Source organism: Athene noctua, chromosome 1 (genome assembly GCF_965140245.1).
Source record: "Athene noctua chromosome 1, bAthNoc1.hap1.1, whole genome shotgun sequence".
Lineage (NCBI taxonomy): Eukaryota > Metazoa > Chordata > Aves > Strigiformes > Strigidae > Athene > Athene noctua.
The window spans coordinates 205,076,068-205,103,010 of record NC_134037.1 but is presented as its reverse complement, the minus strand read 5'-3'; the positions used below and the strand labels follow the sequence as shown (position 1 = coordinate 205,103,010).

The window sequence follows — 26,943 nt, the reverse complement described above, 5'->3', positions numbered from 1 at the left end:
TATTATTAAAAGTATTGCTGGCTCAATCACTACAATGCAAAGCACTCATTTTAAGTGTTTTATTTAAACGTAGGACATTCTCATATCACATCAATCCTCCTTCTGAAAAAGAAAAGCTGAGTGACTTAGGCTAAAAAGGAAAGAATCTCTGCTTATAGTACCTGTACCTGTACAGATATAGGCTGGTTTTGGACCAATGTTACTAGGTAATTTGTGTTCTGCCTTAGGAGAGTAAATAACATAGACCAGTCTACATGGGCCAGACAATATTAGACATCTAGGCTAGAAGTGGCTAGAATATCACCAGATGTTTCCAATATAAGATGATTTAAATTGTTTTATTCCTTCATAGGCCATACTCAACAATAACTAAGTACTGAGATGATGATTCAGTATTTAACTAGTTTTAAGCATCTCAAAAGTTTAATTAGGCAATGTGCTTAAATATATTGCTTAATAGGGTGCTTCGATAAAATTACTAATTCTTGCAACATGACCAAATAAATAATTCTTCCCAACAAACCAACTGAATTTTTCTACACAGAGTACTCTATGTGTATGGAGCACAGCATCAATACAACAGGTGAGCTGAGAAATAAGTTCTGCACAGAAATGCAAAGGATGCAGAAGGAGATATTATAACTGACTCCACATCACCTGATAAGAATTCTTCAATAATAAGATTATTGCAAAAGACATAGGAGTGCTACTCTGACATATTTTTAACTGCCTGAAGAATGGTCTGACTACATACATACATACGTACACCACAAGAAGAACCTGAATTGATGTGTCTTGGCAGTACACACGCCTGTTTTCCATGGCATCTGTAGCAAATCTGGTCTTCCAACCACTGTGTGCTCACGTGAGTAGAATCTCTCTTTGAGCATCATCTCTTTATTAGGGCCATTCTTCAAAGAAAGGTTTTGACAACTTAAGAGATAGATTACCTGATGTAGCTCCTAACTTCCTATTTTCTGTTAGCCTGACTTTCTCTGCTGAAAATAGAAATGGAGAAAAACAAACGAGATTTTTATATTATGGTGTGCTATTAATTTTCTAAGATATCACCAGAAAGCCATCCAAAATTACCATGTAGTTTCCAGGCCCAGAAAATTACAGAAAAAATGAAGTAGGATATTTATTGATAAGGTATTAAAAAAACATTCCAAATAGTCAATTAGGTAAAGAAGACAATAACTAAAAACGAATTAGCTGAAGCTGAAGGATTTTGAAAGGAACGCTACGTTTGTCTTTGCCCCAAAACCAGGCACTCTGCAGCTGCTGACTGAAGAACTACTGTGTTGGTAAAAATACCATAGCAGACATAAAAAATGGCTGGCGGATCATGATGCAAGTAAGTAGCAACTGTACAGCTTCCAAATAGGGAGCAATACATTAACTGGGATCTCAGAGCGCTGGGTTCTGTGCTATTCATTTTCATTAGTGACCCGGGGGACTGTGTGAACCTCGCTTCATCAAAATCACACAAAGCATATGCTGAAGGATGACAAAAACCTTTGAGAATAAAGAAAGATTATGTAGTTCTGAAGAGCTTAAAGGTTATTCTCAGTAACTATGATTTAATGTCAAGTAATGAATTCAGAAAGTGATAGAACCTAATCGGTAGATGGACACTGCTGTATAGAAAGTACTAATATTGAAAAGGCTTGGATCAGATGATTGATAAGAGATAGATTTCTCTGTAAAATATCAAGAATTTGGTTATCTCTTCTGCTATATGAACGTAAAATGTCTAACTCTGAGCATGCAATTTTGAAAAAAAGATCTCTATTCCTATACATTTTTCTAAAAGACACTTCTATTTTGCCATATTGCCAGAACACAAGGCAAAAGCACCAAGCTACTGAGAACATAGCAATAAACCTAAAATAAACCTGGAAGACAGCACAGAGCTCCATGCTGCAGAGAAGAAGTTCCTGATGCTCAAATTAAATTGATTCTGGTCCAGAATTACTCAATAAACATTTTCTGATTAAGTAATACTGTGGTTCTACACTGACTTTAGACAAGTTATCTCATGAGTATTATTAATATTGCTCTCTTACATTATATAAGTGAATGATATCTAATTAGTTTTTATTCTGAAAACTGGGATGATCTCCTTCTGTGAAGCACCTTCACTGCACCATTCTAGACAATTATTAGAGCCCATGAACATTTTTTTAAGCTTTAAATTCTGTATTATATCAATACTTTATGAAGTGAGATGCAATTTACAAGCTGGATTCATAGTGGGAAAATAAGGTCAGCTGTGTCATGTGCATCCTGATTTTAACAACGTTTTTAGACCTTTCTTTGAAGCACCAAAATGTAAATGCAAGATATGTATAGAATGGCAGATTAATGATAATGGAACCTCTCAGGTCACAGTTCTGATACAGCAAATACTAACTTCGAGGGTAGCAAATACTAACTTCCTTCTTGCTAATTTCCTACGAATACATTTAATCGTACAAAAGAGCAAATTTTCACATCAAATGCAGAATAAGCTCTATTTAGTCACAAACACTCTGCACTCTAGATTTAAAGCCCCCTCCTGCAATTGAGTCCATGCAAATATCCAAAACTTGTAACTCAATTTGATGTTCCTCACACAGATTGCTAGTGCAATTTGGGATGCCTGATGGTAATCCTCTTAACCTTTAAATGTTGATCTAGGAGGTCACAGGCTTCTGTAGGTCCTGTGCCACATCTGAGAGCTCTGTGTCATACCTGAGTGTCCTGGATACGTTAGTTATTTCAAGTAGCACTAAATGCCTAGACATGCATAATTGCATTAGGTCCCTCAAATTAAAAAATGATGGTTCCTATGGTCTGTAAGCCAAGTCAACAGTCTTAGTTTGCTTCCCCCCTATACTTCTGTCGAGTTTTAGAGCACAGAACCTTGTTTTCCAATCTAGAGACTTTCATTAGAGAAGATAATTTACAGAAATTAAAAAGAAAAAAAAATATTCCTGGCATATCCATAATTAATGGCTGTAATTTTGTACCAATAAAAATATCCGGAAATCCGAGATTAAGGTTCCTGTGACAGCATTCTACCAGTAACACTGTGCAGAAGGGAAGTTTTAAATACTTTTTTATTTAGAATATGTCCTCTTAAAACTCAGATAGCTCATGCCAACTACTATACAGCTGCCGATATCACTAGGTAGATAAAAATATTTCTTTCATATTCCAAGTTACGCTTGTTTTCAGAGAGTCTGGGAATTTAAAAGACAGGAAGCCTAGATGGAAAAGTGCTTGCTTTTTATCCAATTCCTTGTAAAAAGTAAAAAGGAGAAGGGTAAAAGTTTATTTATTGCTTGGTGACCATGAAAGCACCTAGGCAAACTTCCCTTAATTTGCTCTTTTAAATGTGTCTTTTATTCCCAAATCTGTATCTTAATTCTTACTGTGCTAACCCCATAAAGTCCATTTTCTCCAGTGGGAAGCTCTGAACATACAACTGCTATTAACAGATGGTTCCTAGACTACTTCCTTACACTACTGCTCTTTTTATAGAAAGACCTAACAATAACAACAGCTGCTTCTGCACAATTGTTAGAATAAGAATATTGTTTTATAGTAATTATAAGAACTTTGTTACTATCATGAAGTTTTCTACTAATCATTTTCATAATTATTATCACATTATGACCTCAGCTTAACAAGGATGATATTGATGTATAAATCAGTGATACTGTTTTTTCTAAAATTTGAAGTAGTAGTTTATCATTATTATTGAGCATATTTTTTTCAACATGTACTCACTGTCAGCTAACTCTCCTGTCACTGAAGCCAGACACATATATAATGTAACTTCAGTGAAAGGGAGTCATACTGTAATCGAGCTCTATTTATAGGTCTTCTAGTTTGTGCAGAAAGAGATTGCAATTTAGGACAATGCTGCTGTTAAGAGTTATTACAGGTTCTAGATGATCCAATAACAGCATCATCCAAAATCACTGGTGATATTTAAAGAAATTTCAGAGAGCACCTCTCTGGTTTAAGGATTACAGATATGTCTTGGCACAATTCTTCCTCTGATATTTTATAATCTTAGCATTGCCAAGGGTCATTTTTAAATGTTATGTTTTTGTTTTAGAAAAACTAAGGCCTAAAGTCATCATGTACCATACTTGTAGAACCAGTTTCCTGTTTTTTATCTGAGAACAAAATCTGTTTTCTCTTTTAAACTGTAAGTGTGAAAACTTCATCCATATTTAATGTTTCTCATAATTATATATGTAATTATAACTATAAAGCTTTCAAACCTTTCTGGTAACAGATTGTCTCTGATATCTATTTATTATTTTTATCACATTAAAAGATAAGATAGGGCATGCTTAAAGGGCTCATGACTTTAGGAACACTATAAACACAAAGCTTAAGCTTTGGCAACATTTCATGTTTTACATTTTAACTTGGCAAACACAGATTTCACTACTCAATAATTAGTAACTGAGGAAAGTATCAGACAGCATCTGCTAGGGATAATTATATTCAAATCAACAGGCCCAAATAACTGAGGGCATCTCTCATCTCTTCTATTAATTTTTAATAAATTTTAAAATAGCAGGGAAATTCCGGAAGAAGGTTAATGTGCCATTAATTTTTAAAGAATAAGCAGTATAACCGGTTAGCCTGACATATAGCAAGACAAAAGAAAGAGTGAGCTGATACAAATTCTAATTGATAAAGAGTAAAGAATATGAATGTAATTCATTGTCGGCAGTATGCATTTAGAGAAAATAATTTTCATCATACTAACATGATTTTTTGATAAGATTACAGATTCATCCAACAAAATTGCGTAGCTTAGACTTTGTAAAGCAATTAATTCAATAAAACATGACTGATTAAAAAGTCGGCACTATATAATATCAATAAAGCACAGACTAATTGGGCTGAAAATTGATTAACTGACATGTCAGAAAAATACTTGCCAGTGAAATGATCATCATGATCTACCATAATCAGTGAGGGAGAAAGGATAGAAACATAAATAACAGTGAGGACGGGGCAATTTGACAAGTTATCAGCATCATTTGGTTACCTGGATCCAATAAAAAGAAAAGTACTTTAAAACAGCCAAATGCAAATTTATAGAGGTGAGATCACTGAAAGCAAACCTTATGGACTATGGCCCATGCAATAAAAGGGATAAAAGAGGATGGAAATACTACATTATAGAACTTAGATGCTACAACAGAGTTTGAGATGAGGGGATATAATAGAACATCCTGTCATATTTCTCCCAGTAACATCATTGTAAGAAAGAGACAGTGCTTTCCCAGACTGTAAAACCAGAACAGTAATGAATTAATGACTCTCTCTCTGTATGGAACTCATACAAATGATGATATTACATATTTTTTAATATTTGAAAAATTGAGGAAAACATACAAAAACATGAAAATGAGAAACACCGGAGAACATACTTCGCAGCAAGATATTTAAAGAGCTAAATAATGTTAGTTTATTAAAAAACATATTGAAAGGTGACTCAACTGTTCTGTGTAAGCGGATTCACACAGAGAAAATACTGGGAATTAAGGTTCTGTGTAATCTAGCATAAAAAAGTGTAACAATAATAGAAAGCTAAAAGTTGAAGCCAGACAAATTAAGATGATGAATTAAGAACATATTTTTAGTAGTGAAAAGGTTTTTGGTATAAAAAAAAGTTCCCTTGCTTATAAATTTTTCTTCTGCCAACTAATTGAGAATAGATACGTATCTAGGAGACACACCGGAGTGAGACACAAGCTATAAAGTTTCATAGAGTGGAAACAAAATTAAGTCTGACTAGATCATACAATTATTTCTTTTGACTCTAAATTCAGTATATAGATACTGTAATATTTTACTACTGCTAATATATTGTCTTTCCATATATTTGATCGAAGGTACATAGTTTTCTATATCTTACCAATCAGTTCAGATCTTCTATTCATTATTTATATGTTCAGTTTCAGGTTCCAGTATCAGGGTTTTTTGACAGTTTTCACAGTCCTTCAGTGTCTAAACTCGATCCATTGTGGACAGAACTTGGAGATTCTTACTTTTTGGGTCAGTTTTTCAAGAAGAAAATTGTTTACATGTTTATTCAACAAATTAAGAAAAGTAGTGGTCTTACTCCCTTTCTGCTCCCACCCATACTCAGTAATAAGGCATGATTAAATTAGAAGATCTGTTACATGAGGCAGTAACACTAGGTAAAGTTTGTTTTGATTTTGATTGTACCTTTTTTTCATTTCATACGTAACCCAAATTAGGGTCTACAAAATGTGCCTTTGATGTTCCGTCTATTCCTACTCACTGCACAGGAATTTTGAAAAGACTCAAATTAAATCACCAGCCTTATCTCAAACTTCAGAAAGCGGAAATTCAAAGAGTCAGCATCTCTTGGCTGAATCACTAGAAGGAGCTGTACAATAAAAGGCTGCAGCTCTGCTGTCCTGACTTAGCCCACCTCATTTTAGGCAACAGAGAGAGGAGTAATTCATCTCCCTAGGTTTGGAGGCCAGTGGGTTCAGCCACACTCCAGAAGCACCTTTCTTTGCTAGCCAGAAAGGGAATTCAAGGCATTTAGATTCCTAACACAGGTACTAACATCAAAACCAGATGACTTTACTCATGGCAGATCACCCTTGTTACACAAAGCTAATGCTCTCATTGTCCAAATGAAAACAGGATGGCTGTGGCTACTTAACAGTTTTGACAATCTACTGGTTTGATTGTTAGTTACAGGCATTAAAGGGAATTAAATTCAAAGCACTCTGCCATTATCCCTCAGAGTAATAAAGCCACTGAAGCTGACCACAGAAAAATGAGCAAAAGAAGAAATCTTTCTTATGGACAGTGCTAGAATGTACACCCAGGCACTAGAAAGCAAAGCTCAAAGAAGAAAATTTTCAGAAGTTCTAGTATGGATTTGTTCTTAAAGCTGTATGCATGAACAGTACTATTTTGAGATTTTATCAAATGCCATGTGGCATTACAACTCTATGACGGACCATTTTTGTGACTGCTACAGTCAGTCATGAGGGACCTGAATTCAAATAGCAATTGCATGATATGTCTGCTAATGCAAGACTTGTTTCATGAGAATCAAACCAACGTGAATTAATGGCATTAGCACAACAAAGGGGGCTGTTGCTATAGGCTCTAATACACAGGAAATAAACAGGAACAGTTAAAACCAAATCCAGTTAGCTTGCACAAATCTACATTTCAAAAAGATGTATCAAATTAGACTTATTTACAAGTTGAAGTGATATCATGCCTATAGTACCTATTACAATTCAGTAAAGTATTTTGCTAGCAATTTTTTAAAAAAGAGAGAAAAATGCCTCTGTTCTCTTTTAAATTGCAAGGTCATGAACTAAAATATAAGAAACAATCTAAACTGAAGACTGTATCCATTTTGATTTTGAAATATGTTCAGGATCAATTAAAAAACCTAAGTTTGCGTATCAGACTTACCTGGATTAAATACAGAAAGACACCTTCTGAGTAGCTGGCTACCAACTATAGGGAAAACACAAGGTCACTAAACTGCACTGTAGGATTTGAAAATCGTAAGCCCAAAGTTCATCTGGGAATCACTTTTATCAAAGCTCACAAGCACTTTTGGACCCATCACCCACAACAGCAGAGCTAGCTACAACTAGTGAGCAGGGCAGGCTTTCCTGGCTCTCTCTTTGTATCACTGCACCATGCAGTTTTATCTCAACAAACTTTCTGCTTAGGCACAAGACAGGGTAACCCTCACTACACGCAAAACAAACTCCTTCCTAAAGCTTGTACTGCAAAGCGTCAAGACCGTAAAATGATGCCTTCATCAAATGCATTTACACTGGCCAGTCACTAACATCTAAACTGGCAGGAGATGTGACTCAGCATAGCAAAAGAAAGGGGCTGCTGTTGCTGAGCACCTAAGAACAAATTTTCAACATCACCCAGCTATCTCCAAATGGAAACTATTTAGCATTTGAAGACTGGCTGTTTTTCCATCAAATGGAACCAGCCATTCTATCAAAGCTCTCATTTACCTAGGATAAAGCAGATTGATCTCTCCATTTTATAGCCTGACTGGTACACAAGGTGAACAGGAAGACTTACTGCCAAAACTGGATCAGTGTTTTATCTGGAGAAAGGGCTTCACTGACAGGGCATTACAGAGAACAGTATAACTAAAATATGCAGCTGCAGAGCTCCAGTAAGGTCAGATAATTTTGTCAATAAGGGATCTGAAACATTGCTGGGGCTCCAAGAAACCCAAATGTAAAAGCCAAAATTCATCTAGCCTTCAAGCCTACAGGCTACATTCAGCTCAACAGAGAAAACTAAATGAGCCACTGACTGCCTGTATCCAAAGCTTTTTCTTCAACTACCATCTGAAGAGCCCTTCTCATTAACCTGCCAGGTAAAAAGTGTACAGTAAGTTGATCTGGACTCTATTTTTAATACTGCCTCTAGGCAATGGCCATGATAATCAAGAGAGGCAGGCAGCATGCAAGATCAAGCTGTAACAGGTTAAAAACTCTTGTTCCTGCTGCCTGGGCAGGTGTCCCACATAAGGAGATAGTGTGAGGAAGCTAAGCCTTCATTTGTGGTGAGCCAGGAGGACAGGGATGAAGACAAAGAGCTGGAAGGGAGAGGGTGGACAGTAAAATATGCATCTGTGAAGGGAACTGGTTCAATCAGGCATGAGTGAGCCTAGCCGAGCCTGCTACAGCAGGGACAGAAAGGTAGCCAGTATTTTAGGCACTGGAAAAGAGCGAATGTGATGTATTTGTGTCAAATACAAATAATATGGTTCACTGAGTAAAAAGGCAGCTGATGAGCCTGTTCTATGCTAAGGAGATAGGGAGTGATGATGGATATGGGGGGTTTTCTGGAAATTTATTTTAAACTCCTCTATCTTACATGAGAGAGAGAGGGCAGGTGACAGAAGGACTGACTAGGTAATAAGCTGGAAAAGCAGTGGGGGGGGGGGGGGGAATGTGTGTAAAGATTGAGTAGAAACATATTTTACGTTACTGTAAAACAATTAAGAATAATAACACCTCTGATAATAAGAAGCATGTTTTGGTGAGAGAATTGGATATGCCATGTGAGGTAGAGTGAAAAATGAAGTTGGAACATTCAAGAACATGCTCTCACCACAACTCTGAAGTTTATACACAAAGAGAGGGAAAACAAGATGCTGCAAGCCACTCTCACCTCTTCCCTAACATACAATAGTTGCACTCCTACATCCAATCCTCCCCATTTTCAGTGTGTCCCCCTTTAAAAGAGATGTACAAATGCAAACAGCTCTTCAGATGCTGAGGATAACGATACCTGACTTTTCTTGTATCAAGAAGGACCACATAGAATCATAGAAAAATAAGGTTGGATATGAACCCTCAGCGGTACATTATAAATAGAGTTCCCTGTCCCAGACTATTTCTACCTTTCCTAAGAGAAGTTCACATAGCCTGTTTTAAAGATCCCCAGTAGGCAAATTCAGAACCTAATGAATGGACACCGATGCAGCCTTATCCCTTATCCCTGACAAACTTTTTTCCTGATATCCTTCTAACCTAAAATTTTCTTACTGAAATTTAATACATGTACTTCTTATCCTAGTAGTACAGAAACAGAGACCAGATTTCTTTTCTCTGTGCAAGAGTTTTTATCCACACAAAAACTGCTGTGTCCAGTACTTCTTTTCAGTTGAGCTAAGAAACTGCCAAATGCTTTTCATCTCTGTTCTATAGATCTAAGCCCATACCTTTTTCACCTCCTTTACACTCTCTCCAAATAATGCCTGTATGTTGCCTGATACTACAATTTATACATTTTTACAAGAGCACAGTTCTGTTAATCTCTGTTCCTCCATTATGCTCCCAAATCACTTTACAGAGAACTACCTCCTAAACAGTCATTCAAAATGTTGTATTTGTACAGCTCATTTTTCCCAAGTACAGTATATTCTCCCTGCTGACTTTCATCCGGTTTTTCTAGAGCATGTCTTCAATTTGTCAAGATCATTTTCATTCTAATCTTGCCTTCCAAAATGCCTGCAGTCCCTCCCAACCTCATGTCACCCTCAGAGCAGTAAGAATATTCTATCTGCACCATCCAGGATGTTAATGAAACCTCCAAATAGCACAAGACAGACTTATGCGGATCCCCGCTCATTCCGTTCTGACAAGCCATTAATTATCAGTCACCGAGCATGTTTTCCAAGCAGTTTTGCACCTATTCTATGATTGTTTACACGTTAACCATGTTTCCCTTGCCAGCTTACAAAAATCTCCTGTGAGACTGTTACAAAGCCTTCCTAAAATAAAGATATATTACATCCAATCTTCTCTCCAAGTCATGTGGCTGTTACCCTGCCATAGATAATTATATTGGTTTGACATGGTTTATTCTTGACAAATCCATATTAGCTGCTACTCATTTCCTTGCTACCTTCCAGCTGCTTATAAATTTTTGTTTGTTTATTCACTACAGAATTCTTTGAGGAATAGAAGTTAACCTCACCAGTATTCCAGCCATAAATCCTTGGCTTTTCTTGCCCTGTCTCTTATCCCTTCCTCCTTTTTAAACTTCCACTGGTTTTCCTGTCTCCCTGCTCCTCACCCACCCTCCACAAGTTCTTGGAGACACTGAAATAACTGAGACAATAGCTTCAGTCTGCTCACAAGTATCTCAGGATGAATATTCCAGCATTTCCAAGATCTTTTTGAATTTAAGTAATCCAAAAGATTGGGACAGGAATCAAATTTAGACATCACATTCATCTTCCAGAAAGCAGCACAAAACTGAAACCAGTCACCTGGTTTTCAAAACAACGTATGAGATAGATCACTCATGGAAACAGAGCTGAAGTCTCTTTCAGAACTTTTTTCTTACTATTTCCTGTAACTGCTTGCATATCCAGAAATGACTCTGCATTTCGAGGCTAAGGGAGTTGTACTGCTCAGTAATAACTGCTGTCTAACCTGTGAATGTCAGGACATCCACAGCCTTCTCCATTAGTTGTCTGGCTTCCTCTTGCACTATAAAGAACAGAACTTTCCCAGCTTCCTTTCTATTCAAAAAAGCAAATAACACCCGATCACCCACCTGGCAGATTCAGTGGAGATAACTCTTAGAATTCTGTTTTTCTAGCAATGTCTGACCCTTCCCTCAGTTTTATGATATAAGGAAGATGTCCTGACTTCTGGCCTCCTGCAGGTTTCCTGTGGGAAGTTCAGGCCTCAAACCCAACAGGCCTCAAATCTGTACATCAATTACAAGGTAAGTATCTTGTGGATAAATACAAAACTTTCCTGACAGCAAAGAGGAGATTGGTAGCTGTGTTATTCAAATTCTTACATTTATAGTCAGCCAATTTCACAATAATCTATAAAATTCAATCCAGCTTACTCAAAAGGCCTCATTAGCCTGAGGAAAGAAATTCCATAAAGGTTGAAAGGGCTGAGCAGAATTTCAGGAGTTTATACCTAGAGACGTATCACTATTAAGAGAGACTGTGAATAAATCCCAAAGGCAATATTAAAGCAGTGGTGGTTGTTCAACCAGAATAAGTAAATTAATGTGCCCTCTTAAAGAAGTCCTGTATGTTGATTTTTCAAGCTTGGTCTTTGATTTCTTCCCTTTCTCAGAAATCCAATTACTTATTCTTATTTTCCCACTGCTGATGTAAGACAGTATCTCAAATCTTTTTTGTTCTTTTTAATCATATTTATTGCCTCTATTAGATATTCTGGTGAACTTTCAGCTCCAGAGTCTTTGAAGCTGTTTTCTGACATTTTCAGGGCCTATCCACAGACAGATGGAAAGATGACCAAGAACCTCTTAGATCTTTCTATTACTCGGTAATTATTTTTCTTATCTATTTTCCTGGGCAGTCCCTACTTTAAACAAGAAACCTTGCAAAGATGGATTTTAAATTGACTGCCATGGTGACAAGGCAGACAGGTCTACAGAAATACTCAGTCTATACCCTACTGAAAGTGTTAAAAAAAAAGGCTCTTAAATAATGACTTTGGGAGAAGAAATAGATAAGTACTACATTTTATGGCAGTTATTCATACTAGCCTTCTTTCTTTGATGAGACTTCCTTTCCCTTAGTTCCAGTGCAAACTGAGAATTACAAAAGGAAAATTTACTGTTGTGGAATGATCGTAATCTAACCATGAAGTATGAAAGTATTTTTGTGTAGTCAAACATATCTTGGCAATAAAAATAAGGAACACACTCAGTAGCGAGTGTGTGAGGATAAAATATGCCAGAGCAATGGTTTGGAAATAATTTCTCTCTCCTGTCCTGTGAAAGTACCTTTTGCATACTAGAAGTGCCCAAGAGTAAATTACAGTAGATTTGGGAACACAACCTATTTTCACCATATTTGTTCAATTCTTCAAAATTAATCTCAGATGTAACAAAACAAACTGTCAAACTGCTTCTAATGTATGGACTTACTTAGATAACTGGATTATATATACATTACATTCCAACCATATCATTGTGTCTTTCAAGCCACTAAATATTCGTAAGGAAATTTGTGTAATATACCACTTGTTGGCAGAAAAAAGATATACTGGTTGGAAAAATCATGAGGGAAAAGCTGTGACAGCATAGTTGTAAAAAAGATAAGTAATAATCACAAGGGAATACAGAGTGAGAAAATTGTTTAGGAAGAAGACAGTGTCCCCGTAGGGGAAAAAAGTCTGGCAAAATAAAGATTATAAGAATAAGCGAGAAAAAGACTTCTGATCAAACAGCAAAAAAACCCTTTTCAGTCTTTGGAAGGAAGTCAGAGTTTGCTGATTTCAGGGATAGAATGAAAAACTCACACCACAGTTAGCTCACTTTTAGTATTTCTGTTTGCCAAAGTTAACATTAGAAAATGACTGAGGAGGTGGAAAGACAGGAGGTCAGGCAGTGTGGGCGTCAAGAAGGATGGAAAGATGAAAGAACTTGCAGCAGTCAAAGAGGCAGCGAGCATCTGATGAGGCTGCCGCCGTCCTTCCAAACAAAAAAGAATAGCAAGATTTTAAGATGCTGTTTTCAAAAGACACTTGACTCCCTTATAATTCATAACGCAGTAGACTTAGAAAGAGTGATTTCTAAAATTTCTGAAAGAGATGAAGTCTTGATCTCAATAATAAGATTTTACCCTTGCCACTTGCCATAGAATTCTGCATAATACAAGGCAAATCATCTAAAATGGAAGTTCTCACAGGTGGCCATTAATTTGATGTTTTTCATTTTCCAATCTTGACTTGGGAGGCTTGGGATCTCGTTTGCAGAAATACTGAGTATTTACAGATGTGACTCATTAAAGACTCCCAAGTTATTTAAGGCCAAGGACAGCCAACTTTGGCCACTCTCCATTAGCTGGAACAGAACTACCTGAGACAGACAGACTGACTCAACTTCTGAGAGGCATGTTTAATCCTCATTATAAAGTTGAGAAACTGAACCTCAAAGACAAAAGTAAAATTTGCCTAGGCAATTTTTGTGCTTTTGTGCTCTAATACATCTCAGCTAATAAACTCTCCTGGATTCAGAAGTGGCATGTTGCCTCCATTCTAACTAAATTTTGGACCAATGTCTGCCTCCAAATTGTCCTCTTTTGGCACCAGAACTGTTATTTCTTTCTCTATATTTATTTTCCAAGCCCATGGTGGTTTTTCTTATAAATTCTGCAGCCAGCTCTGGGAAGGTCAACCCTGACCTATGTAAAGAAGGCACAGCCTAACTCCATTGAGAGCCTCTGCACTGCATTCCTCAAAAATTAAAAAAAGACCAGGTATGTATAAGTGTTCACAAGGTATGATGATGAATGTTACAGACAGGATGAGGAAATAAGTGTTTTCAGAGTAGGAATGAGCAGTATAGCAAAAGTAAGGTATAAATCCCCATGCCAAGCAACAAACAAAAAATATATATTGTTCTATGTGTGAGCACCATTTGTCAGAATAAATGATGCAGCATTTCTAAGGAAAAAGTGTTTTTCGGTGTAACTTGCACAACCTCATCCCCAACCATGGGAGCCATTAAAAGTTACAAGTCTGGTTTGGAGATGGCGAAAGTGATTAATGACTTTCTGTAGGTGCCTATGCCAGGCACCTAAAAAGTAACTTAATTAGATTTCTAATTTTTAAACAGCTAAAAATATATATACTTGATGATACTGAAAGAAAAAGTAGTTAAGGCTAGATGTTCAACCTCAAATCTAAAATTTCCTTAACTCTACATACTTGACTTTTCCAACTTTAACCCACTTCAGAGTTGTTTTTATTTCTATTATAAACTTAAACTTTCCATATCGCAACCATTATTCTGTTCCACTTCATCCTCTTCCTCTAATTTCAGGGAAAAGCTGTATTCAGTGACACAAGCAATTATATGATGCCAAATCTTTCTGTGTTGTATATTCCACTTCTTGTTTTTCCAAAAATCACAGGTAAATCACAGATCTTATCATTTCCACAACCAAATTTTTTACAAAGAGTTTTTTCCCCCATGTCTACGGGAAACTGTAAAAAAAAATCTGTGCTATGAAGATTTTCTCTTAAAAAAGAGGAAAAGTCAGAATAAAGCCTCATTTTTGGTCTCGGGGAAGATCAGCCCTGTATTTTACTATAGTATTGATTAAATAAATAAGAAAATATCCAAAAGTTGGGGTTTTTTGTTTTGTTTTGTTTTTTCACTGAGCAAAATACCATATAATGTCCAGCATATTCTCAAATAATTTTGTAACCTTTTTTGTATTTGCCATTTTTGATAACCTTTTTATATTTGATAGCTTATAGGTCCTAGTTCAGAAAAATCTTTAACACAGGAGTTTTGTGATAATCAGACTTTTTATTCAGCACAGTAGCAGATTAAGTGGTATTTTGTTTTCTTAAGATGTCTACTCTATTTATTTTATGTTCTGAACGGGAATAAAATTTCAGAACAGGAATAAAAGGATCCAATTTTGTCTAAAGCAAAGGCTGCAACTTCAGAGCTAACACTTCCCTCTTCAAAGAAACAGGTACAAAATGAAGAAATAGATGTAAGAGACTGTCACAATGTAAGCATGGTCAAGCATACAGTCAAGTCCACAATTTAACACGACATGTAAGTCTGTATTTATCTGTAATTTTATAAACCATCCCACTGACAAGAGGCTATACTGTATTTCGAGTTAATCTTGTGTTTAAGTATGTGCTGAATCAAAACCACGACGCATACTCGATCACCAGTGTAAAATATTAATCGTGTTTCCCAAAGGATGGGTGAAAAGGGTCTTTAAATCTGAGCATCACATCCCAGCGACCTCTTAATCCAGAAAGGGCAATGAAAGAATAGCCCCATGTTATGCCTGCATAGGCTAACTCACCCTGGCTGCGTGTCATCGGTCACACAATGGTATGTAAAAGTTCCAAACATCTGCACTCCCAGGATCCCATACAGGAGGAGAAAGAACAGAAGGAAAATTGAAACGCTCCAGATTTGCTCTCCAGAACGCCTGGCAAAAAGATAAATATGACACTGAATGCACAGGCAATGTAAAGCCTCCTCTAAAAAGCTCCAGGATAGAAAATATGCTCACACAGAGAAAGTAGCATTTCATCCTGAAGAAAGTTTGTCCTTAAAACTGATCTCTCACTCTGTCCAGAGACAGAAAAGGGAGGCATGTTTTTTTTCTAAATCCATAAATTAGGGTAATTAAACCAGCTGTAAAGTACAAAGGATGGAACAACAACAACAACAAAAGTATCAAGTCTAGCATTTGTAAAATGGTATCTAATGATTTATACAGAGAAGATATGATGATGAAGTAAAGTTGATACCAAATAAAGACCAAAAAACTCTTTCACATTACCATTACATGGCTTTTGCCATGACATGCTGTACCAAGCATACTTACGTGTGTCTGCTTGCATGTAAGCATCTCTGCATGTACACTCATAACTGTAATGGTTAGGGAATGTGCTCATGTACTTTTATTTATGAATATTACCCCACTAAGACCGTCCACCTTAACTGTTAAGTGCCTATATTAACGGAACAGAATTTACTGCCATTGGTTGAAAATCAGTGGCTACAGTTATTAGCAAAATGCTTTAAGATTTATTTAAATATTTGTCAGTTTTAATAATTTTCTAGGAAACTTTCCTTAAATATGGAAAATAGCAAGAATTTTTTAGCCAGAACTAAAACTCAGGGAGAAAATGGCCATTAAGCTTGAAGGGTCATGTTCTGAGCCAGTCTTCTAAGTCAAAACAGAAATTTTCTGTGTTGTTCTTCAGACATCAGCCTTACTTACTTCAAGATATTTGTTATCCTAGTTCTTGGCAGCTCAAAACGAAAATATATCCGGAATGCTCGAATCATAATGAGTGGTCGTGGAATCCGTAACATGCCCCAAGGTGACATCTGGTCAACTATTTCAGCAATTTCAAACACCTACAAGCAAAAGAATCAGGAGTTTTTCTTGATAATCCTTGTCCTGTTCCTGTATTCATTTATAGAACTTTTAAAACTATACTATAGTATATACAATACAATACATGATTTTTATTTTAATTTTCAACCTTCTCTTGGTTTATTTTATGGTTCATTTTAACCATGTTTTTTTAAAAGAAAATCTTAGTAAATCCTTTAATCCATTTCTAAGTTATCCTAATGAAATTCCAAAAATATACTCTGCCTCTGTACATAATGCTTCTGTCTCAAACAACTCAAGATGGCTGTGCAAGCTTGTCAGCTGCCCACTTCTGTGCTACCCCAGAAGTTCCACACAACTTCATTAAAAGTTAATAATTTACATTTCCAAATATGAAAATCGGTATCTGTTAACGTTGCACAGCACTAAGTTTTTAGTATGATATCAAAGTACACATACACAGGTTGCCTTCTGAGTTGCAATGTGCATATAAATTCCCATTTAATTCCAACTGCATGAGAAAACTACATTCTTCTCCTAGACTCCACCTACAACACAAGTATCTGCCAAGCCACAGAACAGAGAACCATTTCCTTAATACACTGACAGGTTAGGCACTCCATAAAGGCTATTTAGCTTAATGATTGGGTGAAAAAGTCTTGTTTTAATCCTTGTCTCACTCTCTGAGAGTAACCATTTAATATTTGGTCAAAGTATTAAGAAAATGGAGGAGGAACCCGGCAGCGCATAAACTGGTTAATCTATGGTGCTTATCCATAAAGATCAACCTCCAGTCTACATGACGTACCAAGGATTCCCCTGTGTATAAAGCAGAAAATTACAATGTGCTTTAAATCTGTCAGAAGTGGATAAGTTATGACTAACAGCAATCACTACAGAACTTTTACAATCCTTTTAATATTCCAGGCCCAGTCTCACAGTCTTCAATCTGTTCTCAGCCAAAAAATTGGCTATGGTTTGCAGGACACAATCTGACCTGTATCTTAACAGTCTATACTTTTCTGCACCATGTCCAAGTTCCCTCCTTTATGAAAATGCATCAAATTGTTTCCAAATATATTTATTATTATTTTTTCCATTGTGCTTTAACTTGAATTTTGGAAAAGGTTGTCTTAGGTGTGGGCCTTATTACATGAAATCCCTCCACTTACCGTATTAATACCTACAGCATAGCAAACATCTACCACTGGAATCATTCTCCCTTTAGTTGCCTAGTCACCATGACATCCTACTAGACCCAGTGGAAGGAGACAAGCACAATTGTCATATGGAGTAAAAGATAACTGGCTCTCTGAAGATGCTTCTCTCTCCTTCTGACTATGCAGAGGGTTAATAGTAACAAGCTTCAGATTAATGTATAACTTCTCTGTAAGAAAAATTAAACCAGATAAAATCTACTACTAATGTAGATATGCTTCAATGTGCAATTATGGAGGTACTGAATTCAGCAGCTTTTTAAAAACAATTTGACCCATGTACAGCTATACTTCCACAACTCATAATTATTTGGTCGTGCCATATATTTTTCACAGTTAAGGAACTATTAATTGAAAAAGGTAAGTGAAATAATTACCTGTAAAACCAGTGACACCCAAAGACAAAAGACCATGAATCCATCAAACACACACCAACGATCCTTTACATAGGAACTATCACCCTACAAGAGAGAGAAAAGCTAAGTGGTTAACTGCTGCTGTTTTACTGTCAGGATTTACAAATATGTAGAATAAATAAATTAGAGTTCTTGGATGAAGGAAAAGTCTTCTCTGTACCACATTTAAAATGCCACTTTTGAAAGGCTCCAAAAGCCTACTATCTGGACTAGAATATGCTGGAAACATAAACACACCTTCTGAGTAAATAAATGGTAGCTTCATTCTTGTGTGATACTTCTCAGCTTGCATCGAAAAGAACTTACAAAGAAACCTGTTACATACACTTTGATATAAACCAAAAAACACACAGAAAATGAACACTGGACTCACTTTTCCACTCCATTGCCCATTACAAAATACTTGCACATGAAGGTAAATGTAAAAAGCTAGCAACCTAGTATTGTGCCATTCAACTGCTTCAATATTGTTCAACAGTTTCAATTAAATTTATATGATTTTACATTAATTTTTTCATTAGTTTTCAGTCATTTTTTATGCTCTAGAAAAAGTCTTGACATTTCCAAAACACTAAACAGTAATGACCATCTCATCACAGTGTAGGCTTTCAAGTTTCTTTGGACATTTCCTGTGCAACACTCTACCATCTCAAAAATGACCATTTTTCAGACTTCATTAATAATATGTATGCTGAACTTTTCAACACTGGTATTATTGGCACTCCATTAATTGTCTAGCACAACGGTTCAGAGCATACCTTTGCACTACTGAATAAAAACTCAAGAAACAAAACTGACCACTGGATGCGTGATGACCCACATACCTTGCTTCCTACCTGACCCATATGCCTTGCTTCCTCTGGCTCTGCTTTAGACTTCTTCAATTAGCTCTCTAAAATAACACCTAAGCATGGTTTCGGTGACATTCCAATCCAGAGATCACTCCTAAAAGGCAGCATAGAAAAGACCGCACGCAAGCTCAGTTTCCTCTCTACTACACTATTCTCAACCACTGGTCCAATTCGCATGCGTAGATATCCTCGCGTCTCACACCATTCTCTATGACATGAAACACAGGCCCTCTACTGCAAGCTATAAAAACACTTCTTTGGTGGGCTGCTAAAGCCTCATACTTTACTTCAACCACTGAAGTGGAAAAAATACACATTTATTGGGTAGGTTATGGCTGAGATTTATATAGTTTTGTGTACCACATGGAGTGTAGAGAAAGCTGGGGATGAAATGCAGTTTGTTGAAAGGGAGACTAGGCAAGACTGGACCCAAGGAAAAGTAGATATCCCAGTTTCATGTAAAAACATGTGCAGACATTGGCAGTGCATCTCAGGGCACATACACACTCCTATCCAAATGAGGTTTTTCCCAGCGGATTGAACATACCCTCCCCTGCCTTATATATATTCTCCGGTTCCTTTCTCTCTTTGGTGTTCTTCCAGATACAAACTACAGAGTTTGACATCCATTTTCACAGGTATAATTGGGGAAAAAATTACTGCCACATCTCAAGAATCCTGAAGACATTACTGGACTGAGGCCTGTTATGTGATCCCTGGCTTGATACACAGTTTCTTATCTCGGTGTCAGTTATTTCAGTCAACCTGCATTTTTTTTTAAATGTCTCAGCATTTTCATCGATTCTAAAAGAACAGACAAGATGTTTTGATCTAATATTTTCAATGACACATACTACCCTAAAAACGATTTATCATTCCCTGCAGTAGGTGACAGCAAGATATATTGTGTAAATAGGGAAAAAATAGTGGTTTTTTTAAAAAGCTTTATTTCAGCTGTAAAAACTCTTCAGGGCAGAAGTGAACAAAGTAAGGATATAAAGAAAATACAACAAGTGATTTTCACATCAGAAATAACGGACAAAGAACTTCAATGCTATCTTCAGATGGAGAATTTTCTAACACATAAGAATGGTAAAGTTCTCAACCCAAGAATTAAGAGGAGGAAGACTGCAAATCAGGGAAGCAACAGAATAGGAACTTTTGCATCATGTTTTTAACCTGTCCTTCCTGAAGAAAGTAGACTTACTTCCCTAACTAAAGTCCGAGCTAATCAGCAAATCTTCACTCACGGCTTCAGTGGTTATGTTCAGTAACTGTAAAGCAGATGTATTGCTCTGCAGAGATCAGCTACGAACATCCTAAAACTCTTACCTCTCTCTCCTCTCCACCAGTTCCCTCTTAGGGAACAAATCTCCAGTGAGATTTGTATCAACATGCAACTTGAGCCCTTCAAATGTGGCTCTGAACAAAGATGCTGATAGGTCTTTCTCCTGCTGAAGAATTCTTCAAAACTCACTTTTATTCTCCTAAGCACCTTTTGTCTGAATCAAAAAGTTTTCCCCGAGTTTTGCTGTACAGATTTGAGCATGAACGTGTGCAGGAGTTCCTGTATTCACTCTTCTCTGAATAACCCATCAAGTACTCACAAAAAGCCAAATTTTTTTTTAGAAATTGCTTTTTCTCTCCACAATACTTGTGGCATGATTGAAGCAGCTCTGCTGTTTCCTCCTGACACAGGAAGATGTCATGACCCTTTCCAGTCTTCTCACCACTCAGGCTGCTCCAGCATGTCACTTCTCTCACTGTCACATCAGGCCAGCTTCCACTGCTACATCCTCCTTGTCAGGGAGGCTTTCAGTGGATCACCCATAGAAGCTTAGGGCACCTGAATGACATCGGTAGAAAACTCATTTTGGGGGACATTCTGGCCCTTTATGCTTTGCATGTAGGGAAGCTTTGGCTAAATCCTTTTCATGTTTGACATTTGACTGGTAGTGGATGTGGTGGAGAAACTTTAATGCCTTTATACTGTGTATTGGCATATAGGACATTATTTGCTGTTGGAAGCATTTTTAAGGCAGGAACATATCCTGCTTAATGCAAAAATCAGAATATATAGTATGAATACTGACTTGTAGTGCTACTTCCATGAAAAATCTAAGTCTGACTAAATGAGGCTAGCACTCACATATTAACAGCAATGAACAGGGAGTTCCATTCACATTTTTAAAAAGCCTTGGGCTGAAACTCCACACTCATGGTCAATGGCAGCCTGTTCTTAGACTTGGAAAGGAATACAGATACATGAAATTTAAATACATCTGGTGACATCTTACCTAAAATTGCTGAAGTATTGCAATGTGTTAATCCCTCACCCTTTCTTCATCATGTCTGCTGAAATTTGAGAATTATTGATGAGGTTTGTTTAGCATTTTTTTTGTGAATGCACTATCCCAGACCATTTACAATATGGTTTATAAGTTTTTGAAATGTGATCTAAACATCTGTAAAAGATGAATGGTTGCACTGTAGACTAGAAGTCTCATTCTGAGACTAATTCAAACCTCTCAAAGTCATTAAAGCTGCTAACTCCCTACTGCCTACAGTGGACAGCAGATTCTTTCACATGCACACCAAATTCTGAAAGCTTCTCCAGCAACATGACTTAGTCTGTCTAGACAACAAAATCATTTGCTTCTGACAGAGCAGTGGATGCCAGTCCACTTACACAGTCCATGACTGCAGGCTGGGAACAGCCTTTGGAAGACTTTTATGCATTAAATCATGCCCTCACTTATTGCCTCTCCCAAGCAAACTAAGGGACACTTCTCGAACTCAGTGGACTAGCTAACTAACAGCTATTCAACACAAAGCATGTTAAGATACCTAAAAAATCAGAAGGCCAAGCAGCCATACTGCTTAGCTGTTAGATGGATCAATCTTTCTTTGTCAATTAGAAGCCTATTCATTATTTTTTAATACCATTCCTAGACTCCCCAAACAGTTTCTCACAATATGCTTCTGTCTTTTGCCTCAATATTTATTTACAACAGGTCAGCATCACTGTTAGGCTAGTACACAATCATGGAAATGGCTTTCTTGGTAAACCACACATGTGGAATGGATCCAAAGTCTGCCCCTCTTTTAGAGATGCTAATCTGAATTAATCTGAAAGAACAGACAAGCTTGACATAATGGTCTGTAATTTAAATATTATCTTAATTTTCTATGGTAATGTTGCCATAACTAAGGAAGAATACCTCAAGTTCAGTATAAAATCTTAGTGTCTCTTTACCTCTTCGAAAATAGGACCAACAAATAAATCTCTTCCCTTCTTCCTACATTCTTTTTATTTCACCAGTTCTTGTGTAATTTTAACATAATTATATTAACTGAGTACAATGTATTAGCTCATATCTTCATTTTTTTTATTTTCATGTGTAATATTAATACCCCAATAAGCACACTGAGATGCCAGGCGACACATTTTCTCAACTGTAACCAGCACATTAAAGATAAAACACCAACTACCAGTATTAGGTGCCCTGAACAGTCATTACAGAAGTTTCCAGAAAAAAACAATTTTATAAGACCTAACTCATTGCAAATGTGAGCTAACACAAAATACAGACAGAACCACAGACAGAAGTAATAACACCTGAGGTAGTCACTCCATGAGAGCCATTACAGTTTAACTTAAATCAAAGAAGACTATCAGGCCTGTAAAATTTTAATACAAGTTTATTCCATTATCAACCTTGCTGAAAACAAAATATGACATCAACAATTGCACTGTATAAAGCAATGTGCTAGAAGATTGATTATGTCTGCTAATTTTGTTAAGCAACTTCAGTATCTCATTGGTAAGGTAGATAGCTTAGCTAGATGATAGCTGTCATCTCCTAGGTCATTTCTGTCCTGCTTATCTCTTAACATCTCAGGAACATCTTGGGATCCCTGCAAGTGAAAATCCTCCTCTGCCTCCCTGCTTGCCTCCAGGGAATTTATTCTCTCTCTCATCTTTGACTACAACCTGTTCTCTGAATCCTTCCCTTCTATCTCTCTGTGGGAAAGCTAAATAAAAGAAGTGATAAGACATTTGCTCTGAGTAATCAGATGTATCATCATCTGCTCTGGAAAGGAGTCCTGTAGTCTTGGGTCTGTCTGTCTCACACTTTTCCTCACAGTCTCAGACAAATGGGATAGCTGAAAGATGGTACAAATGTGAAGAGACCAGCAAACTCAGTAACAACCAGCTACTTCGCTATTCTATCATGGTCACTGGATCCTGCATGTGGATGTAAATAAAGCACATAAACAACTCTAGCAAATTCTTCAGATCACCCTGTGGTCTACTTTGTGTAGCACTACAAGTAAGCTAAGGGGTGGAAGCTAACATTTACAGGCATTTTAGGAGCAGCATAAATGCACAGGAGGAAACAGAAGGAATAAAGTGAATCAGAATCCAGGAGTATAATTTTTTCCCCCTTCACTATGCTCATTATAATGCAAAAAAAAGCAAGCTAGAATAGGGGACAGCTGAGTTAGGGAAGCAAGACTCACCCTCCCTTCCTCCCTTGTTTACTCCACACAAACACTGCAGGGCATGGAGGTGGGAGTCAGACAGAAAATGAAATCAGACCTCAAGGAAGCACCTTGCCTAATCTCTCTCTCCCCCTGCAAATGCAGATGAAGATATACATACACACACAGAGGGTGTGTGTCTCCTACCTGGTCACACATACACATACATCCCTTGTGTTTCTGGCTCAACTTCCCTATTTCCTTAAAAACCTCAGCTTACAGGTCTGTTTAGTAGCAGAATGATGTGGACAACCCAGTCAGGCTCCAAGCCTGTCAAATACTTTCAACATTTTCCTCATACAGCAAAGAGAATGAAGAGATACAGCCTAATCAAGAACACAAGCTGCCTTTGACTTCTGTTCTCAATTCTCCCCTTCTGTTAACCCAAAATAAAACTATTTCTCAAATGTGCTCATGTGTCAAACATGAGCCCCCTTCTTCCTTATTCAGAGCTTTGCAACTCCTCAGCTGCCCTGGGGAGCGACTGAAGTGGGACCTCAGACAGACAGATGACTCTCAGTCACACTACCTACTTAAACTCCATCTTCTACTGTGTGACATAAAAAAATCCAACCTGAAGCATTTTATTATCCAACAACCAGAAAATTACATACTAGCCATCTTTTAATGCAAAGTACTTCTGTAACTATAAAATGATGATCCAAGCAGGAAATGAAGGAAATAGCAGCTTGCTTAGCTAAGACCATGTTAATAACCAAAGAAAAAACAGCATATTTTAAAATGGATGGTTATCTCCAAGTCAACCCTTTACAACAGTGATAGTATCACTTCAAAATGAACCAACATTTTTTTTCAAAATGAATCAACATTTAAAAAAAAAAAAGAAGTCTGTATTTGGGATAAAAGAAACAATGGGGGACACACACAGAGCTTCTTCGTTTCTCTATGCCTTCTTATTATAAAGTGTCTTCATTCACAGTGAAGGAACGTATTTAAAATATATTCATATAACAGCAATTGATTTGTAATGGCCAATGGAATTAGAATTGCTGTGTGAAGCTTAACTCTAAATGGTTATAGTGGGTGTAATATCACTTTATCATCACCGAGTTAAACAAGTTCAATTTGTAACTATTCATGTACTGTACTGAACTGCTCCATCATCAGATGCTTCCAAGTAACACATAACATACTGCATAATTTATCTTTGTCATAGTATGTAATGTAATATTTAAAGTAATCTTGTAGTCTATGCTAGAAAATGTTGGAAAAATCACTTAATGTTACAGCACACAAAACAAAGTTACTCTATTTATAATTAAAAAAATGAAACACAGCTCTTTCTGGTCATTTGGATTACAGAGTGATTCCATGCATTACAGATACACAAAACACACAGTTCCAATCTATCATTACAAAAAAGCTATAAACACTACAGAACTGCTATTCCCTCTTTTGCAGTAATTAAAAAAATCCCAGATTTTTAAGTGAACTTGTTGAGATCTTCAGATTATTTTAGGAATTACCAATGAAGATGTGAGGCTATTTCATTCATTAAAGAACAGCCACAAATATATTTTTAAGGCACACTAGATTTTTGGTAACTTATGAAATTAACTTCACTAAACTTTACCAATTTCATGTTTCATATTGTAACAGGAGATTTTAAAACTATAGTATGCACCATCTCATTTGCTGTGTCTAACAGAAAGAAAAAACACCAAAAAGTCTGTAAAGGAAGAAACAATCCTGGCCATGAAGTATGAATCAAGACTTTCAAACAGAGAAACAAGGACCATTTTACTTTCTAAAATTCCTGTAACAGTGTTTGTTGCAAAATAAGAGGGGAGGGGGATTGGGAGAGTTATAAAAAATGGTATTTTACTGTTGAATAAAATTTAAAACCAAAACAGAAACAAACATGAAAATGTTACACAACGCCCCCTTCCTCAAGTACAAAAAGTATCAATGGGAGTAACCATTTTGACAAAATTATGGAAAGAAATGCCTCAACACACATCCCGTATCAGCCAAATCACTGTAGAACATCTCAGTTCAGCTGAGTGACAATTAATTCAGACTGTCCACTATTCAGAGCTGCAGGCAGAGCCTTCATACATAGTCAATAGAGGACAGAGGCCTTTCTTATCAACAGCCCAGCAGTAGGTGTGGCTACAGAACACGTAGGAAAGAGAGCTTCTCTGGTGTACTACATTGCTGCTTTCTTGATACACTGCTTTACCACTGCAGCTGGATGCCAACATGCCCTGCAGAGAGATTTTATGGGTTACTACACTGAAAAGCTGAATTTCATTTCCCTCTTCATCTGCTTATTAGCCAACTGTATTCAGTGCCACAAGTAATGCCTTACTATCTGACTCGGCTCCCTTGGGTGTCACAGGTTCACCAAATCTAAAAATGGCTGATCAGGAGGCAGATTAATAGGATCCCCCTACCTGGAACAGCACCCACTGTTGCCAGGAAATGCACAGGAAAAGAATCTTCACCATGAGAACAAGTAAACATTGGAACGCATTGCCCAGAGAAGTGCTAGCATCTCCTTTGCTGGAATTATTCAAGACTCAGATTGATAGGACCCTGGATAAGCCAATTAAGGCCCTGCTTTGAGTAAGAGGTTGGTCCAGACCACCTCCATAGGTGCCTTCCAACCCAGACTTTTCTCTGGTTGTATGCCTCTAAGACAATCTCCTCAAGATTCCAGTCCCTTGGGGTTGACTCCCGTTCTACGTCTAGATCCACAAGCATGGATGTCTGCTCATGTCTGGAAGCACTCTGCAGCCTTGAGAAGGTGATGTGTGTTAAACGCTGCTGTGCTTTATTCAGTAGTATATAACCCCCCCTGCCCCCCCCCCCCCCCCCCCCTGCCCCCAGCTCCAGTGTTTATGGTGGATGCAATGGGCAGATTTGGATCCAAACCAAATATTGCCTGGAGATTATATAGGGAGATCTGATATGCAGTCTCATCTAACTCAGATTTGTGATCATCACTCACAGTTCTCCTTCAACATAAAAACGCCACACTGATGAAAGCTGGAACAGATAAGAAGGAGGCACTGTTCAGAAAGAGGACTTTATTATTTGGTTATTAGCATTATTAAAAGCTGGAGAATCCATTTTATACTACAGAGACCAGGAAAATTTTATTGAAACAACAATCCTGGTACAGCTGTAAGAAAGCAACACTTATATTAGTGGTGGAGAAACAGCACTCTGAAATGAAATTTTACATACAGCTTACTGCCTTAAAAGTCCCACACAAATTTTGTCATTTTCATGAAAATGCAGGTGCACAAAAATGTTCTTATTTCCTTCCACAGGGACTTGGATGTCATTAAGATTTTATCATCTTGATGTCTTATTTTATTCTCTCAAATTAAAAGAGAAGACAACATGGGCATAAAATAAAAATAAAATAAAATAAAATAAAATGTTCAATTACAGCAGACTTCCCTGAAAATGCAAGTTTCAACATAGAACAG

The 26,943-nt window shown here is 37.0% G+C and overlaps 1 protein-coding gene across 1 annotated transcript in view; it reads right to left on the bottom strand.

Moving 5' to 3' along the window:
- Window positions 1-26,943, bottom strand: part of NALCN (sodium leak channel, non-selective) — a 248,446-nt gene that overhangs the window by 199,196 nt on the left and 22,307 nt on the right. Inside the window, exons 5-7 of the mRNA XM_074910888.1 lie at window positions 18,048-18,131; window positions 16,334-16,473; window positions 15,404-15,532 (exon numbers count right to left, since the gene is read on the bottom strand). Coding sequence (XP_074766989.1) covers window positions 15,404-15,532; window positions 16,334-16,473; window positions 18,048-18,131 — 353 coding nt within the window. The remainder of the gene's footprint in view (window positions 1-15,403; window positions 15,533-16,333; window positions 16,474-18,047; window positions 18,132-26,943) is intronic.